Consider the following 19,326-nt stretch of genomic DNA (forward strand, 5'->3'; position numbering starts at 1 on the left):
TATGTCAGCAGGGTTAACATATTACCTGAGGAGAAAGTTTAATAAATAGAAATGCTGATGGGATTCATGTATCGATATATTTAATATGGAATAAGGTGAGAAATAACACAGAGTAGATTCAAAGAACAGGAAAACCAAATGGTCTTGAGATTCATATCTAGCAAAAATAAATCAATTTCTGAATAATGCTTTCATGGATGACCACACATATATTATATTTTGGATGGTCCAACATTAGACTGCAAATATTATGCATGTCGACATGAAAGTGGGCGGTTTTTAGATATGTATACATTTCCAGATGACTTATTAACTTTAAAAAAAATTGGTGATGTATAGTGTATTTGTAACTTGAAAAGTGTTATAAAGATTATTATCATAATTCTTAAAGGCACTAATGTTGTTAAAATGTATACAAGTCACCCACAATCTGCTTCATTATCTGTCTATGAACCACTTTAATAATATATCAATAAATAGGCTAAATAAACCTAAAAAAAAATGACATGTTACCTGGCCAGTAGCTTGCTGACACAGCCGTGACTGACGCGCAGGCGGCGGGAGATCTCACAGGGACGCACGCCCCGTTGAGCGAGCTCCACGATGCGCTGTCTCATCACGTGCGGTAACGGGCGCCCGTTAATGAAGACACCGCCGAGCTGGTTCACTCCTCCGTACCCTGAGGACCGGAGCGGATCAATATGATTCCGTGATGGAGTAAGCTATAACTTATAGGCTGAGGCGACACCTCATAACTTTAATTTAAACAGCGTTACTTACTGTGCGTAATGGTGAGCGGCACCTGTCCAAAGCGTGCGTCCATCACAGACTGACTCTAGAAAAGTCTGCAGCTTAATCCTACTTAACTTCTCGTTGTTTGGTATACAGTTTAGCCTAACTGGTTTCAGCGATGAAACATTTCCTCATTCAAACAGAAAAAAATAGTTTTTAAGAGAGCACTGTTCAGATTTTTGTCCCTATATTTTTGGCTGTGCTGCGGAGTGACAGCAGTGTGCCCTCAGCACCTGAGCGGTGGACAGCTGCACGAGCCTTTGATTGGGCGCACATGCACGGGTGCACGCGCTCCATTATCTATTTGCAGTCAAGGCGCTGATCAGAGCTGTAGCCAGGATTTTTAGAAAATCAGAAGTCATACGCACCCCACGAGTCTAAGCAATGATAGCCTAATTTGATTTTTCATTCAGGTAATCGTAAAAAAACAAACATTTTTCTAACATAATGGTCGAAATGTAGAATATAACACCCTTAAAGCCCCTACAATCCCTAAAATGCTGAAGAAATGACCCCCAGCAATACCAACGGTAGAGCTACTTGTGATTTAAACTTATTTCAAACAAAAAAATTCAGTGGGCCAATCTTTTGAGGTACCTTTTTAAATGGAGTGCCATTTATTTCTATTCCTCTAGGATACATTTCAGAATGATATGCTGTGGAGTACTTTTTACTCAATTAAATGCATCCATAGACATATATATATATATATATATATATATATATATATATATATATATATATATATATATATATATATATATATATATATATATATATATATATATATATATATATATTTACATACTATAAATGTATCTGACAGATAGGCCTAGACGTTGACAAAATCAATCAAATTCTTTACTAAATCAACCCCAGGGTTTTCGGGAGTGAACTTGTTGTCTAACTCCGTGTTTTTAAACGCTGGGTGCAGTTTTGGTTGTCCAACATTTTAACTCCCGGAAACGCCGGAAAAGGTCTTCAAACCTCTGCTTCAAAACATATAACGCTAAACAAGAATGGAAGTCACAGCTCTTTCAGTTGTATGGAGGAAATATTGGTACTGTGTGTTATGTGCAGTCGCAACAAATTTACAATGAACAAAAAAAACGGTAAGCACTCATAAAGTGCCATTTTAGACTTAATTTTACCTGGTTGTGTTCACTTATTTGGCTACATTAGCTACCTTTGCTACTACAGAGCTAACTGTAGCTAACGTTAGCATAGCACCGCCGGTTGGCCTGATGTTAACCCACGTGTATGTATATTTTGATTGTCTACATATACACCTCGTAATTACATGTTTAAAGAAAAAACATCACAACCAAACGATTGTATTGCCCGGCGCTAACAACTAAAAAGTTATAGTAACTTGAATGAGCCATTAGCCACCGCTGTTTTGATAGTAGTGCAGTGAGCCGCCGCTGGGTGGCGCTGTTCAGCTGCTGTTTCTGAGGCTGTACTATGGATTATGCCATGGAAAATGAAGATGATGATGGTGAGCAAGGTAGCAAAGACGACATCTTCTTTATTGAAGACTTAAATAGTTCAGAAGAAGAAGGAGAGATGAAGTTCAGTCACCAGAAACGTCACAGCAGCTGTAAACGTGCTGCACGGCTCAGCAGGGAAAGCTCTCCTCCACTCCTCCTGGCGTTCAACATCAACTCTGGACGAGCGCTACAGCAGGAGGAGGAGGAGGAGGACGAGGAGGACGAGGAGGAGAGTGACCGGCCCATCGAGGAGTGGATGCTCCTTGGAGGAGAGGAGCAGGTGGGAGACTCAAGCATCCAGCTCAACCTGAGCTACAGGGACCACTGTGAGGAGGAAGACTCTGGTGATGAAGGTTAGACTGCAATGGATCTCACTCTGGGTTAACATTGTGTTGCTATCTAGTATCCTGTCTCAAAGCCTTACTACTAGTGCAAGACACACGTGTTTTATAGTAGTTAAAGCGCTTTAACACTACATGTCATCATTCATCATCACTGATGACAGGGGCTTCCATGCACCTGCTCATCAGCACAAACTAACATTCACACCCATTCATACTCGACATGGACTAGTGGAGCCGGGGAATCGAGCCACCGAAGGATGACCCACTTCATCACTGAGCCACAGTCGCATGTGTGTGTGTGTGTGTGTGTTGTATGATAATATCACTCCTGACCCATAAGGGTTGAGCTTTATTTAAATACTGTTGGGATTTACATCACATTCACACACGGTGCTGGTTAAAAAAAATCATCAGAACAGGGCCCAGTAATTCAAGACATATCACCACTTGTTTTATTCAACATTATGGGAATTGTTAAAGATTCATATTTTCTTCAGTTCAAATCATGTGATTTTTGTATTTCATTTTTGATTTTAGTTGAACTGGTGAGAACACAGCTTTAAATAGTGTCTTAGTTTAATGAAAAGTTATTGCTGAAATAAAACAATGAACTCAGTCTATAAGCTTTTCTTTTGTTTGAATTGTGTTCTACATTTCAAGAGGTATAGAACACAAATCCAACTTTAATTGTGGAATACATTTACCGTCACAAAACCTAATTTTCTCCTTCATTCTCTGAAACGTCATAGATCGGACTGTGAGGTCAGTGACGGATACCTGGGCTGTGTCAGAGAAAGACAAGGTAGCGTGTGATTCACCTTCTATTCATTTTCAGAAATGCTACAGGTGAGCTAATTTATCCAAGGAAATGCATCTACTATTTTTATTGGTGTTATTATGGTTATGTAATAAGTATGGTTATGATTATGGGGAACATTCTCATAATTCAAAAGCAAATATTGTTGAAACAAATTGAAATGTATGCATGCATAAAAAAAATTCAAAAATATATGCAAATGCCAAAATATTAAATTATAACAAAACTAAAAGGATGTTTATTGTGAATATACAGAAATGTATTGATTTGAAAACCGTGGCTGGCTGTCATCTGGTTTTGCAGCATGTACACATTATTATGAACTTACAATTCTGCCTTTTTAAATAATGTCTGTCGCGTCTTTGTCCTCTCACATTATCTAGCGCGGTGGTGATCGCTCTCTGCCCAGCCGCTATTTTATGACTGGTCGTTCTCTGATCTGTCACATTTGCAAAAAGATGGGACACCTTGCCAAAAGCTGCTACAACCATAAGGTAAAGGAACACACTCATCTACCCCTTTTCTTTTCCACACACATAAAGTACTTTCACACTGTTGTTAGGTAGGTATAAAGCAGATATCACTGCAGGAGTTTAATAAAGTTTAAACCTAGAATGTATTACTCTGCTGTTGTTGAGTTTATGCTGTCAAAGTTTATGTTTGTTGACGACAAAACATTGTTAATGTTAACATTAATGTTCCCATATTTTATGTGTCTCGGTCAGCAGAAATGTGCCACCTGTGTTCTTTGTGGGACACAGGGCCACATCCAGAGAGACTGTCCGGGCCGCCCCTGCCTCAGCTGTGGACTGCCATCACATGGCCCCGGGCCCTGTGAAAGAACCCGGGTGTGGAACCAACACTGCCAGCGCTGTGGGATGTCAGGGCACCTCTCTGATGTGAGTTTATGTTGGGGGTTTGGCTTTCTGTGTTGAAGGAAACTTTGAAAGGATTTGTCAGTTGTGTGTTGACATATTCTGTATCCTCAGGCGTGTGTGGGCCCTTTTTTATGAAGTGTTACTCTACCTTGACAGTTCCTAATCTGCACAATGCTCTTTACTGTATTCCTGCTGAAAAGAGTCATTTTCTCCTTTGTTCTCTGGGTTCTCCTCAGGCCTGTCCTGATACATGGAGACAATGCCACTTGACAGTGAGTTGGCGTTTTGACTTTACTGCCCTTTTTATTATCGCACCTCCTTTACTAAGATAGATGCATAATGCTTCTAGGTATTAAAAGGCCTTTTTTGGCTTTATTAACACCACCGATTCAAATTTGAGAATAGATAAAGTTTGAATTCATGGTTGTGTATTGATAAAAACATGTTTTTGCACTTCTTAAATAAGTTCTTTGTTTGACCTTTTTTCCAGATACGGTTAGAGCTTCCAGTCAAGCCATGGACAGTCCACATCCTCAAGAATAAGAAATGCCCCGCTTATTGTTACAACTGCTCTCACAGGGGACATTATGGCTTTGTAAGTGGCCGGTGAAAGGAATCCTTCTTTTACCTTTAACGTCTTCTTTCCTTCTTGACTTGAACTCTCTGTCTGTCTACACTGTCTCAGGTCTCCTGCTGCCTTCCTCTTCCCATCTGTATACCTACGTACAACATATTCTCCCTCTTTCTCTGTATCTTCTTTTGGATTGTACTTAGCTGTAGTTCTCCTCTTGCTCACTCATTTCCAATGCTATCTACTGTGTCGGTGTTAGGAGTGCACTAAGAGGAGGATGATCAGTGGGACTTTCCCCTCACTGCCGTATGTCTGCCACTATGACACCATCGACGATGTCCTCCAATGTCACACCAGGAAGCAGAAAAGAGCCAAAGGTGACAAAACATATATTATAGTATATACAGCATTATTATACATACAATTATGTAAATATTTGCTTAAAATAGTGTTTTATCTATGAACATTTTGAGCAGCCCCTTTCACTTTACATTGACCTTTTCGTTTACATAAAAATATGAATTATTGCAGCTGTAAAGAACACCTCTTTTAACTTATTGTTCAACGATACAGGCTCACTTATTATTGAGGACATTTTCTCCATCAATGCTGTGTATTCAGAGCTTTTGAGTGCCGGATCCCTGCCTCCGTCAGACCAGCAGCACTTGTCTGAAGCAACAGGCGAGAGTGGTGAGGAGAATCAACCCGTCCAGGGGAGGAGCAGGACAAAGCAGGAGACATGCAGCCCGGCTGGCAGGAGGAAGAAGTGGCCAGAGAAGCGCAGAGAGAGACGGGAGGTGAAGAGGCTCAGGAGAGATGCTCAAGCCATACGAGTGAAAACATCCGGGAGGTACTTTGACGATGAAGTTTGCCCCGCAGACCTCCACGGTCACAAGCAGTACACACACCCCCCACGGAAGAGGAAGGATGAGGCTGCTGGCAAAAGCAGGAAGAGCAGAGAGGCTGAGAGGTGGAAGAAGAGAGGAGGGATAAAACGTGGGGTTTTATATCCTCATGGTGACGTAGACATCGGTAGCAAAAGCCTTCTTTCCCCAAAACAAAGAGTACGCCACAGACAAAGATAATTGATTTTTTTCCTTTTTCAAGGAGGATCAAATATAGCTGGATGGTTAAATATTTTGTATTTTTGTGATTGATTTAATTTATTTTTTGTCAAATTAAAAAAATGTGATTTTGTACTTTAACCTTGTTCTGCAAGCTGGCTCATGTATAGTGTTGAAGGGGTAGCTTTTGTATGTTTATATTGTAAAGACAACGACAATAAACATGGATTCCGGATAACCTCGTGTATAATTTATATTCAAAGATAGATGATTATTGTGTGATTCTGATACATATAAACATAAGCATGGGGGTTTAGGTTAATATATTATATCGGAGAAGGCTTTATGCAAACCACATAGTTTTTCTACATAAAAAGCCTTATAACGCAAGTGGCTTTCGTCTTTCAAAGCGTTGTCTTATAGTATTTCTGGTATGAAGCTGCTGAATTATTAATGAACTGAGCAGCTGCCCGGGGTTTGCAGACTAAAGTAGTCAACTCTGATAATGAGCAGCTACCTAAAATCGACTTTGACCGTTAGTAATTAAAGAAATCTCACTTTGATAGGTGTTGTGCGAATGTTACCGCTTCCTCTTTTGTGGGTTTGTGCTATTTACTAACAAGCACATCGCGTGTCAGGCTTGTGACGAGCTACATGTCTCTCTGTGATCGATTGGGAGTGACTTGGCGGAGATGTGAAACTCCCATTGATTGATCTGCACACACTCCCCGCTGACCAGAGAAAACACTCGATAGCGAATGCGAGAGGGGATTTAAATTTGACAAATATTGCCCTCGTTCCTTGACGGGAAAGGTAGCTATTCGTGTTCTCGTGCGGTTCGAGGTAACCTGCTCCTAGTGTTGTTTAACGACTAGCCTAACATCGAGACAGTGCGACGTTAGCTAGCTCGTAATGTCGGCACTGTTGGACTTGTTTTCCCCTCTAGACCCCGCTTCCTGTTAGCTCTGGGCTAGCTGGAAAAATCGAAATTATGCTAATGAACGAGCAGGTATAGTTAGCCAACGCAGAGGGGTGTAACTTTACTACATATCACATACTACCCGTCGTAATTTAGTTGGAGTTTATCCACAAATATATGCTAATAACTTTGTTTCTCAGCCAGCCATCAGGGCTGCTGGTTTCCTTTAGTTTGCTAACCTACGACAGCAAGCCATCTTGTGTTGAGGGGTTTAAGTATTTAACTTAACAAGCTTCTGGTGGCAGAGAGCGAGCGATATTAACTTAAGTTGCTCGTTAATATACGCGTCGGTATCGGGCTCATTCCTATAGCACCCAGTTGCGTACGACTAATGACTTAAAAATACTTTATTTCACTGTGGAGACCCTGACAGTAGACAATAGAGAACCTGACACTTGCTCAGCTGTTGTTCTGGGAACGACGAAAACTTCCAGAAAATTGTGTTTTGATATTTTTTTGTTATACCGCAAGCTCATATTAGTGCAATATATTTTTTAAATACTTATGTACGTTCGTAAGTGGTGAAATAAAATAACAGTTAAGGGGGGCAGTGAATGGACTCGGTGCAGATGGTGCTCGTGCGACATATGAGGGCTGTTTTCAGGTGTCTCATCTCATTATTTTAAAAACAATCGGCTTTAAATGCCTCAGAAAACACTCGCAGTAGCTGGTGTTCATCAGAGGTAACTAGGTGGACAGAGAGACGCGTAGAAGCGGTAGAATAGGGAGGCTCCTGCCCGTTTCTCTCTCCAGCCTACCTCCTCCATCACGTCCATCCACCACCACCGCCCTCCACAGCCATGGACCCCCCGAGGACTCGGTCGCGGTCTCGGTCCGGCTTCTATCATTTCGGCATGAGCGGCAACGTTGGAAGCAACGGCAGCGGCAACGCGCTGGGTAACGGGAGCATGATGACCGCCAGCGGAGGAGGAGGAGGAGGGCTGAGCTACGCGCAGCAGAGCAACCCCGGCTGGGCGCCGCACCACCACCACCACCACGGTGGTCGGAGCTACCCGGAGAGCCAGCAGCAGCAGCAGCAGCAGCAGCAGCACGCCCAGGGGGGCTACCTGTCCGCGGGGGCGCAGCGCCACCCTTCACACGGAGCTCACAGACACCCCGGGGCCGGTAAGCAAGCTTCAGTAAACAGGGCCTGCAGCCCGGCTAGATGCATCGTTGCACACACACACACACACACACACACACACACACACACACACACACACACACACACACACACACACACACACCCGGGCGATGCAGGCAGACCACTAGCAGCTTAACAGGCTTTGAGACATTTAACTAAAAGGCTTGGTGCTCTCACTGCCAGCTGTTGCTTGAACAGCTATATGTGTCATGTCAGGGGTTGTAGTGGAGGCTCCAGCTTAAGACGGTTGAATCGCATTTACTCAGGTGAATAGAGTAAACTTTGTCCTGCATGTTGCATTTGAATTATTTCAGTATATTTTGATAAAGTTGATGCAGTCACAAGGTTCTTAAATAGATTTGAGTTGTATTTACATTGTTGAATACACTTATTGTGAGTAGCTTTGGATGAAACAGTCGGCTAAATACATGTAATGGATGTCATTGCCTGGCTCACAGTGAAGAATATACTGGCCCTCCAGTACAAATTTAACACTGCAGAATTTTCCTTTGGATAGTTCTGCTATAATGATGCTGAAGGCCTGCAGGTCATGTAATGTTGCCCCTGTTGTCAAGATACGAGGAAATAAACACTATAAGTAATGCATTAATGCACTTTAATTAGAATTACAGTGATATAATCTATTAAAAAAATGGAAAACAAAACTGGTTGGTCGGTGGAAATCTTGTGCATTCAAACTGCAATATTGATGGCTGGTGAGCGGTGTGTTTTCACAGATCAGAGACGATGCATTTGGTTTAGACTTCCTACATACTCTACTTTAGTCGTCACATGACCTTCAGTGTGCATGAGAGGAGTCCAATTAACAGTTTGGAGCCTTGAAACAAGCCTTGAAATAGTTTGAAAAGAAATCTCTTTCTTGATTTTATCTTTTTGTTTCAGATTGGTCACTGTTGTGATGCAGGCTGGCTTAGTACAGCCTTCTATTCCTCAACTATCCCTTTCATCCATAAGCCTTAATACTATTCATCTTACCAGCCTGTGCAAAGCTCTATATTGTCCTGAAATAGTCAAACAGATCTCTTATCTAAATGTGCAGGGTAGAGTAAAGATTGATAAGGTGTTATAGTTTCAATGAACTGTCCAAACACAAAGAAACAGTGGAGTTGTGTTGCCTTGTTGTTGGTTTATCCACTTTGTGAAGTATAATGTATTGGCATTGCCCGGTATCACTCACACTGTTATTCAATAGGCTTTTCATGCCCACAACAGTAATGGCTCCTTATCCAACTCAAACTCACTAGAAGACAAAGAAAAACTCCCTAAAACCTTTGAGAAAATGGAGAGAGAGAGAAACAAAGAAAACTGCCAGAGAGGAGATTCAAAGTGAGACTGCACCACAGCCTCCTTTTCTTTGTGTTCAACATTGATAACCAGTCTGTGTAGTGTTCAGCAGGTTTCCATTGCTCACCACTGGAGAAACCTTCAGTAATACCAGATTGGATTCCCTCAAAGGCCAAAAAAAAAAAAAAGTGCTGTGAATGAATGAAAGCAGGCTTTTAATGGGTCTCTGTCGTAATGGCAGCATTGTTGCCAAACACCCAAAAATAACTCACTCAAAGGGGACACACACAGAAACACATGCTCCTCAAATTGAGAGGCAACAGAGGGGTTTGTGTGAATGACTTAAACAGTGCGTCTCCCAGCTGTGTGATCTGCCTCCTTCTTAACAGCTGCATGTGCCTCTTCTGAGATGGTGTGTGTGTGTGTGTGTGTGTGTGTGTGTGTGTGTGTGTGTGTGTGTGTGTGTGTGTGTGTGTGTGTGTGTGTGTGTGTGTGTGTGTGTGTGAGAGAGAGAAACATGCTCAAAAGTGTGTATGTTTAAGTGCGTAATACAGATTTTCTGTTTGTTTGTGCTCGTTTGTTTTTGTACTTGTCACTGTAATACGCCTCGAGGCATCACTTCATGAAGAATGTGTCAGGGTTGTATTTGGGGGTGTTAAAAATGTGTCCCTCTGTCTTATCTCTGTTTTTCAACCTCTATTTCTTCTCCTCTTTCTCTCCCCCAGTGTCTCAGCATGTTATCCCTCAGTGTAGCTTTAATAGCGAGTGTTGCATCCCTCAACCTGCCAGTATCGCAACCAGGTTTTACAGATCTTCATTAATGTTGTTATTATCACCTGGTATTTCTGACAATTATTTGGGTTTCTCTATTTTTGGCGCGTCACTTCTATATAAATGGTTCAACTCTTTGTCAAAGAACAGGAGCAAATTACTACTTGATGACAGCTGACGCTCTGAAGTCCACTACCTTGCCTGCCTGACTTGATGGTCTGTCGTAAAATAAATGGTGTCAGTCTTCCCCAGCAGCCATGCTCGGAGGAAACAAGGTTATGTCCGCTCGCCAACAGAGCCCGTCTATTCTGGCTCGCCGTCCCCTCTCCTATGGCCTTCTGGGTGAATCAGCATTAACAGACCTAGTCCTCCTAAAAAAAAAAAAAAAAAACAACTCATGGGTGGCTGAGGCCCTGGAGTAGAGATGGGTGTCGGTACTCGATGTCTTTAAGATGTCGGCTGAAATAACCCAGTACCAAGTAGTATCATCAAAACTTCTCCAGGCAAACAATACTGGAATCTTTTGTACCCAGATCTAGAAAACCATTCACTATTTCTATGGTTTTGCTCACAGCCAATCACCACAAGCGTTCTTCAATTTACTGCCTTCTAAAGTATTGCTATACTACATGCCTGTGGCATTTGATTAAAATAAATACGCTGGTGGCGTTTTACATAACTGACATGATGGGTATTAAATAAAGTAAAAAATTATCAAATGAAGTACTCCTATTCCTATCAGTGTCACTTTAAGGATACTCGTATCATGATTGTTTTTCCAAACGATACCCAGCCGTACCCAGGACCCGATGACGTCTGAAGCATGGTAGATAAATAAAGATGTAAGCCAGCGTCTCGGCCCTGCTGTTTGCTAGTCCGTCTGCCGACTGTCCCTCTGTTCTCCGCAGCCGCTAGCAGGGCGTCTTTGAGCCGTCACTATCGGCAGCCTTCACATGGCTCTGGAGTGGCGTCGCAAAGACAAGAAGAGGGTGGGGGGTCGCTTTCAGATCTGTTGTCTCTGGGGGGGGGGGGGGGGGGGACAGAAGGGGCTGTTTGTATGAGGAAGAAATAGAAAGAGATGAGGGGAGGAGAGGTTTATTTTTTCCCACCTCTTTGTGGTGATTAAAGGTTTTTGGGGGGACTGCTTAGAGGGAACTCTTGTCAGCTGAGTTCAAGGACATCCTTCTTAAGCTGCTGAAATGACTGTGTGCACACATGCTGCATCCAGATTGCACATGTGGACTGTCGGATAAACAGCTGGAAGGGCATTTTGTTTTTCTGAGATTATGTTAATGGAATCACCTCTTTATTCAGGATGGAAGCATAATGCATTCAAATCAAACGTTAGATACATATATTGACCCCATACTTGAAGTCATATAGCACTGTTGATGGCTCAGGCTGATGAGCAGCAGTAATCATATTCAATGCAGATGGGAGCTTCTTGTTTTTTTCTATGAAAACTTTTCCCAGAATTCCAGAGATGATACATTTGCAAATGCAACAGGGCGCTCTGGTGTGTTGTGTGAGTCTGCTCTGACTTATTGTGGTCGATCAGAGCGAGTGATTTGTCTGAGGAGCAGAGAGGATGAGCCCAGTGTGACATCTTCCAGAGATGTTCTTCCTCTTTTGTCTGCTTGTTTTTAAACAGGAAATTCAAAAGGCTGTTCTGAGGACAGAGGACTGTAACTCTGTTTGTGAAGCAAGATGTTGGATGCACTTTTTTTTTGTGTCATTACTGTTGAATTCTGTCGTATTAAATCCGTAGATCTGTTTAAGCAAACCATCCAGAGGCAACCAGCTGCCTGTGTGTTGTATTTCTGTCTGCTTAGCGAGCATATGTCCGTGTGTCTTGTGATGTTGATGTTTTTTTTTTCTCAGCCCCGTCTTATCTGATTCTGTTTCTCTTCCTCTGTGGCCTGCAGGAGGAGTGCTTCATTTCCATCCAGATAATGTTTGCAGCGAGGATCGGGACAAGGTAAGTATGAAACATGAGCTCTGCCTGTTGCCTCTGCTTTGAATAGGATTTGTATGTCATTGTTTTTGTTTGTTATTCATTCTCCCCCTTTTGTCTCTCTCTTGTTTTTGTTTCTCCCTGACCAACCGTCCCCCCCCCTCCTCCTCCTCCTCCTCCTCCTCCTCCTCCTTTACCTCTGTGTGCAGATGGAAGACAGCCCGAGCCCAAAAAGGCAGCGTCTTTCCCAGCAGGCCATGTTGGATCTAAACTCCGCCCCTCCCTCCACTCCTTCCTCTCCCATTCGCCCCTGGGAGTTGCCTCCCAGTCGCAGACCACACCCCCACTACATGCCAGAGAGATGCCACACGCCCGTCCGCAACCGACGCAGGTAAGTATGTGTGTGCGAGACGCAAATACAAGACCCGAAATATATACGTGGAAATTGCTTAGTCGGTCTTACAAACATTCAAACGATTTAAAAATGTTCAAATAAGAGTTATATGAAACGAATCAAAACAAGGATTCAAGAAACCTTTTCACGGCATAGATTAGTATAAGAATGCATCGGATCAGTCGGGATTTTATTACGTTTTTTTTTTTTTTCTGTTACTGCCACTGGTGAAATCATTGAAATAAAGCTGAAATTATAAGACAATTATCCTGCAACTGTTCTGATAATCACTTTATTAATTCATTTTTCTCTGCGTTTTTTTTCATTTTCTATCAGTCATTCCAATTTACAAGATATTTGTATAACAAACAACAACTTTGTAAATTTCTTTCTTTCTTTTTTCAATTTTCACAAAATTGCTTAATTTTCACAACACTTTCAAATGTCCAGCCGAACCGTTGGTGGTCAGGTTGCATTGTGGGTAACACTCACATGCACCACAAGCATGAGCAGCCGGCACGGCTATGTAAATACAGCAAAGAGAAGCTCAGATACACACACACACACACACACACACACACACACACACACACACACACACACACACACACACACACACACACACACACACACACACACACACACACAGAGTGAGAGTGACTTAATTCTCTGCTCAGGTTTTTCATTTTATTCAACCTTCATTTATAAAAGGTAATTTCATCGAGACAAGCGGTCTCATTCGCAAGAGAAGAGGTAGCCATTACACCACTATATCTTTACAGAGAAGATAGTTGTTTGCTGCTATATTAATGCTCTGAATATCATATTTAGTTAAGTTTTCCCCTATTTTTTTTTTTTCCTCCACCTCAGCCCTCCAATGAGACGCCAGCGTGGCCGGAGAGACCGTCTGACCCGCCACCATCACCACGCCCACAACAACCACCACCACTACAACAACAACCACCACCATCACCATCACCACCCCAACGCCCACCACCATCACCACCACCACCACCTGCACTCCCACCACGGCCCGTCGCCAGGCCACCAGGATGAGAACTACCGCCACCCGGCTCCCCCTCAGGGCTACCCACCTTTCAGCCAGCAACCTCCCCGAGGGCTGGGGCCCGGGCTTGAAGAGCGCCCAGGTCACCATCCCCCAAATCCCTCACCGAGGCCCCTCCACCAGTCACCGAACCTGTCTCCCAGGCTGCTGCACCCTGTGGCCCATCCACAGCACCCACATCCACACCCACACCCCCACCCGTCCCAGCAGAGCAGCGTGGTGCTGGACCTCCATGAGCAGGTGACATGAGCAGCATTATTTTGCAAGACATCCTCTCAAAAGTATCAATATACCGTCGTAATTCCAAATACGTCTGTTAATCATGATATATTAATTTCATCACCTCAGAACAGGCCTGTATTTGGGGAAACCCTGCTCAGCACTGATTCATGAGGTTTTGCTGTATTTGCTTCCTGAATAATGTGGACTAAATCTTGTAACTCCAGCTGCTCAGCTTTAACTCACAGTCCGTTACCCTATGATCTCCATGTTTAGGGTTCGGCTCCTGTATCGTATCCCGTGTCTCCTCCGGGAGCGCCACCAGGCCTGCCGCCTCGCTCCACTCCTCAGCAGATCCCAGCATGCTCGGTAGTCTTCAGTGGACAGCACTATCCCGTCTGCAGTGTCCCTCCTGTGAGTCTGTCTGTTCGTTTGTTTGTTTGTATTACAGTTGTACATTTTCTGCTACTGATATTGATACATTTCGCTGCCTTTTTTCTTTCTCTCTGCCAGGTCCTTCAGACTTGTTCTGTGCAGCACTTACCCATGCCCTACCCGTTCCCATCGTTGCTCTCCAGTGACCCCGCCTTCCTGCTCCCCCCTCCTCACCTCCCTCACCCCCCTGCACACCTTTCCCACCACCCACCTCACCTGCCACAGCCTGGACAGTTTGGACCCTATCCGACGCAGCAGGCCCGATCGGTGAGTAGAAGTTCTTTTGTTGTGCTCAACCTGATGTGGTATCAGAGGCAGCTTTTGTGAATATTGTAAAATATGGCATTTAAGTGAGGAACTAGTGTGACTGTTGGCATCTTTAAGCGAAGCTTTAAATATTTTGCCTGCTGTATAAAAAAATTAAATAATAATTTACAGGATTTATTAAGGGTTAATACTCCTCCACCTCAACTTCTTCATCGAGTTGATCTGTAATTTACTGTTTGAATAGTTTTTAATTGCTCGTGTTGCTGTGATCACGTGAAACGGTCTCGGATGGTAACGGTGTGTGTTTTCTACTATCAGCCGTTACAGAGGATAGAGAACGACGTGGAGCTTCTTGGAGAACACCTGTCTCTGGGTGCTGGGCTCCACTACCCTCCTACCGCCCACCCGGCCCTCACGCCACACTCCGCCCAGCTCCACTTTCTCTCCCATGATCCTCTGCCACAAGAGTTCTTTGGAGTGGTGAGCAATAAGAATAATACAAAGACGTTTGTTTTCCTTTTGCAGAAAACCCATGTGAATGATTTCTCATGCTCTCATCAATTGCTCCTTTTAGTCCTATCCAAACTTTATTCCTCGGCGCCTGCCGGGGCGACGGTACCGATCACAGCAGCCACTGCCACCTTCGCCTTACCACCCCAGCCTCCTGCCTTACTTCCTGTAAGTAGATCGGTACATCAAGTGGATTTAACCCTTTAGCGATCACTTGTATCCCAAAGCTGCAAAACCTTTTTTTTAATATGATTTCAGCACACTCCTCTCCAATGAAATCTAATACAGGTCTCCAAAGACTCATGTCTCCTTGCAGAGGTTGTAAATATATTATGTGTAATTAAATTATAACGCCAACTTGAAACAGATGGTTTGACATCGTCTGGACTCTAGCCAGGGCTGTAAGATCGTTAACTGTTATATCTGTTTAATTCAGGTGAGGCAGCATGTAAGCAGAAGTTACACTGTAGAGAATTAAGCTCACCAGAACAACTTACCCAAAATGAATGGATTTCTGGACAGAGCCACATTAAATGCACATATGTGCCGACATGCTGCTTGCACCTTACACACGCTTTCATTTTCTAAGATGTTAAAAGGGCAAAGAAATGGTTACATTTTTTAATTTGTATTGGCCAAATATAAAGTCATAATTTACTTTAATTATTTTAGGAAATATTCAACCAATTGCAGGGTGTTGATTATTGTTAGGTGACTAATATTACAGCAGACAGAAAAGGAAATCCCCAAATAAAATCCACATTTTGAATAGTTATGCCTGGAGAGGGCTAGAGCCGGCCATTACTACTGATTATTTAACAAAATAAATGTATTTCTACAGAGGAGACAGTATGGTCACATCATTTTAGTTAGTTGAAACTACAGTGATGTTGAAAGTCCAAGATTAGAGATTTTTGAGAAGTTTTACTAATTTATACGTTAATCAAGATAAATGAGTGATTTAACAAAGTAATGTCTACAAAAGGGCCGAATCATGAGATAAAGGTGAAACGTGTCTTAAGTCTTTAACATAGAAATCACTCAAATAATGGTGAAATACTAAATGCACAGATGAATGTAAGGTATGATTTTCATATTTTGAATGAAATGGCAAATATAGATTTTTTTTTTTTGGCCATTAACTATTAAATTTAGTTGCTTAATTTGCTTCTTTGATGAATTGAGCTTACATCCTCCTTCTGCAGTTCAATGCTGCCAGTCCAGCCCACAGGACCTGCAATCAGCCTAGAGCTGGATGTAGACGATGGAGAAGTGGAAAATTATGAGGTTCATCTTTCTCTGCCTTCTTCTATTCTTTTGAGTGTATGATTGCTGGATGCAGACTCTTATTCTTCACTTGTTGCTGATGTTTTGTTTTTTCCCCTCACAGGCCCTCCTGAACCTGGCTGAACGTCTGGGAGAGGCCAAACTCCGAGGACTGACCAAGGGAGACATCGAACAGCTTCCTTCCTATCGGTTCAATCCAAATAACCATCAGTCTGAACAAACACTGTGAGTGCTGCCCTCTTACTCCAGGTCACCACTTGTTGACTGGGTGAATTTTTCATGAAGTTTTACATTGGCTACATTGCATATATGTGATTTTTGCAAGCTACAGAAAGCTTAAAATGAAAACGGTGAAATGTCATCTGTGTCTGTTTGGGTTGGGCATTGTGAGAAAAACAACAACAAAAGTGTCTTGTGGTCTTAACTCGATAACCAATCACCCCAAGTCTGCCTTGATGCCCAGTGTGTCATGTACAAAGTGTGATAAACAGGTTTCTTGTGTTGCCGTACTTCACGTGTTCGTACCCGCTGTGTTGCAGGTGTGTGGTGTGTATGAGTGATTTTGAATCCCGCCAACTGCTGCGAGTCCTGCCCTGCAGCCACGAGTTCCATGGGAAGTGTGTCGACAAGTGGCTAAGGGTAAGTACCGCCCCCGTGGAGTCCATGTAATACAAATATAAATATCTGAGTTCATCTCAGGCTAATCACACAAATTCATATTAGTGAGGAATTCAAGTCTCTGTGCGTCAGTGTCCCCTAATAGCTCGCCGGTAACTTGCTTAGAGAAAAGACATAGAGACGTGTTTTGTCGAAAGACACAATCACACTCTCAGTCCAAGTACACATTGATTATGTGACACAGGCACCTCTTAATTATAGAAGGGTAGTGAGAATCTCACTTTTACGTAAAGGAAACAAACATCAGGCTTGTCTCTACATGTTCCTAAATTCAGCACAGAAGAGCCAAACCACACTAAACCCCAGGACAGGAACATCTGAAGAAGAAGCTGAACACGTACTTCAACACTTAATTTCCCACCGAGAAAAAAGGGCTCTGGAACACTAAGTTCTTGTGTTAATCATAACACAGTCTTATGATTTTAGAGGCATGATGTCATTTGCCCAAAGCCTCAGTGGTAATTGGATTACAAATCGATACAAAACAGATAAAGAAGATGGAGTGTAGTGGTGAGTTTAGTTACTGTGCAAATGTGCGTGTTGTGTGATCAATAACAGGACTGAAGTTATAATCTAACTGGACACTTTGTGTTTCCTCTCTCCGTCATCAGGCCAACAGGACGTGTCCCATTTGTCGGGCCGACGCCTCCGAGGTCCAGAGAGACTCAGAGTGACCACATGAGGGAGCCAGATGCTCCTAAATGTCTGTCCAACACGTTCAGCACTACCTGCTCCTGATATATTGACACACACATGTACGTGCTCACACACACACACACACACACACACACACACACACACACACACACACACACACACACACACACACACACCACCACTTGTGTTTTTGTGCAGCACGTTCTGCTCATTTGTTATCCTTTCAATCTTTATCCCATCTCCCTTCTTTTTGATCAGATTCCCTCTTCAGCAGTTATTTTACTGTCTGTTCACATGAATGCAAGCGCTCACATCTTTTTAGTGAATCTCACCCTGCCTGACCACTATTCTGCTGTGGTGTGTGTGTGTGTGTGTGTGTGTGTGTGTGTGTGTGTGTGTGTGTGTGTGTGTGTGTGTGTGTGTGTGTGTGTGTGAGTGTGTGTGAGTGTGAGTGAGATATTTTTAGATGTCCTGGAGCATGCCTGAGTTTCTGTTGTGTATCAGACAAGGGTAACGACATGGGAGCATTTTTGCTCTCATGAGTGACTGACTTTACTTCCTGTTTGTACGTTTATGCACTGTCTGTCTGTCTGCATACTCTGTGTGTATGTATGTTATAGACTTAAATCCTTTTCTCTAGTTTGACACTAAGGGTCCATGCTGCCACTATATTTCTCGGTTGCCTATTTGATCCATTTGTTTCAGTAGATGATTATTATTATTGTTATTATTATTATTATTATTATTGTCGTTATTATTATTACTCAACCATTATAAGTGATTGTTTTCCTGCCTGGCAGTTACCTCATCATTCCGGTTTTGATCATCTTTCATTACAAACGCTTCACGGCACTACTTTGCAATTAAGCACATTATATATTTTTCTTTTCCTTTTCTTAGTAAAAATAAGTTCGTCTGTGAATTTGCGGTGGCACATGTGTTACATATATACATATATCTATATATACTGTATAAATCTATGAATATCTGTATACCAAATAAAATGCTTGATATGAACTTTTTAAACTTAGCATTTTGTATATATTTTTTTCTTTTGTGTTTTTTTTTTAAGCTGCATATTAGGAGCTAGAGAAATACGTTGGGTATGGTTGTGCTGAATTCCTCTGTGTTAGAGTTGAAGTGGTGGTAATATTAAAAACGACACTGGCTGCAGATTGCTGCTTTGGGTGACTCCATCTTTTCAGATTTTGGTCTGGAGGTGCAGTGACTTCCAGCTGCCACTAGGCGGCGTTACTGTTCTTCTAGACTGCCATCGCTCCACATCTGCCCAGGTTGTGCCCTTGTGTTCCCCTGATACTCACTCTTTGGTTTCCAGGTTGACCGCATATAATTATCACAATGTAACTGCAGATTGCTGTGCTTGTTAAACAACATGCACATAAGAGACAGTAAACACACCCAACTTCCCCCTGTCTGGGTTCATCATACTCTCAACTGCCACGCATATAGATATTATAGTCCATATTTCGTCCACCTCCCCTCGCAGCACTCATCTGTCCCTCCGTTGTCGATGTACATCTGTGTTACATGACTGCACACAGCTGTCTCCCTAGCAGCACACACCTGTAGTCTTGCGCCTTCTGTTACTGTACACACTAATACAGCATCTACAGTTAAAGTCGGCAGACGTCAACTCGAGGCTTTGCCGGATAAATGGCCACATTCTTTGCGACTGACTTGCAT

General features: G+C 42.8%; 2 protein-coding genes across 3 annotated transcripts; both read left to right on the forward strand.

Annotated features, from left to right (window-relative positions):
• Positions 1-1,795: 1,795 nt before the first annotated feature.
• LOC137875928 (zinc finger CCHC domain-containing protein 7-like) lies at positions 1,796-6,188 on the forward strand. The gene is made up of 8 exons (XM_068715447.1): positions 1,796-2,635; positions 3,376-3,428; positions 3,827-3,937; positions 4,172-4,342; positions 4,558-4,593; positions 4,812-4,916; positions 5,152-5,269; positions 5,514-6,188. Exons 1-8 carry the CDS (start codon positions 2,257-2,259, stop codon positions 5,975-5,977), a joined length of 1,437 nt encoding a protein of 478 aa, XP_068571548.1. The 5' UTR covers positions 1,796-2,256; the 3' UTR covers positions 5,978-6,188.
• A 507-nt stretch (positions 6,189-6,695) lies between these two features.
• Positions 6,696-18,648, forward strand: LOC137875541 (E3 ubiquitin-protein ligase RNF38-like). Of its 2 annotated transcripts, XM_068714892.1 has the most exons (12): positions 6,696-8,060; positions 12,081-12,133; positions 12,319-12,500; positions 13,374-13,809; positions 14,065-14,202; positions 14,302-14,490; positions 14,809-14,970; positions 15,065-15,168; positions 16,206-16,287; positions 16,391-16,512; positions 16,827-16,926; positions 17,577-18,648. In XM_068714892.1, the coding sequence occupies exons 1-12, from the start codon at positions 7,736-7,738 to the stop codon at positions 17,637-17,639; spliced, it is 1,956 nt and encodes a 651-aa protein (XP_068570993.1). In that variant the 5' UTR covers positions 6,696-7,735; the 3' UTR covers positions 17,640-18,648. The 2 variants fall into 2 exon arrangements, with proteins under 2 accessions (XP_068570993.1, XP_068570994.1); XM_068714893.1 differs by lacking the exons at positions 16,206-16,287; positions 16,827-16,926; positions 17,577-18,648 and having other exon boundaries at positions 16,391-16,483.
• The last annotated feature ends 678 nt before the right edge of the window (positions 18,649-19,326 follow it).

This window comes from Cebidichthys violaceus, unplaced genomic scaffold, assembly GCF_023349555.1.
Source record: "Cebidichthys violaceus isolate CVI_PGR_0920_01 unplaced genomic scaffold, fCebVio1.0.p SCAF_2, whole genome shotgun sequence".
NCBI lineage: Eukaryota > Metazoa > Chordata > Actinopteri > Perciformes > Stichaeidae > Cebidichthys > Cebidichthys violaceus.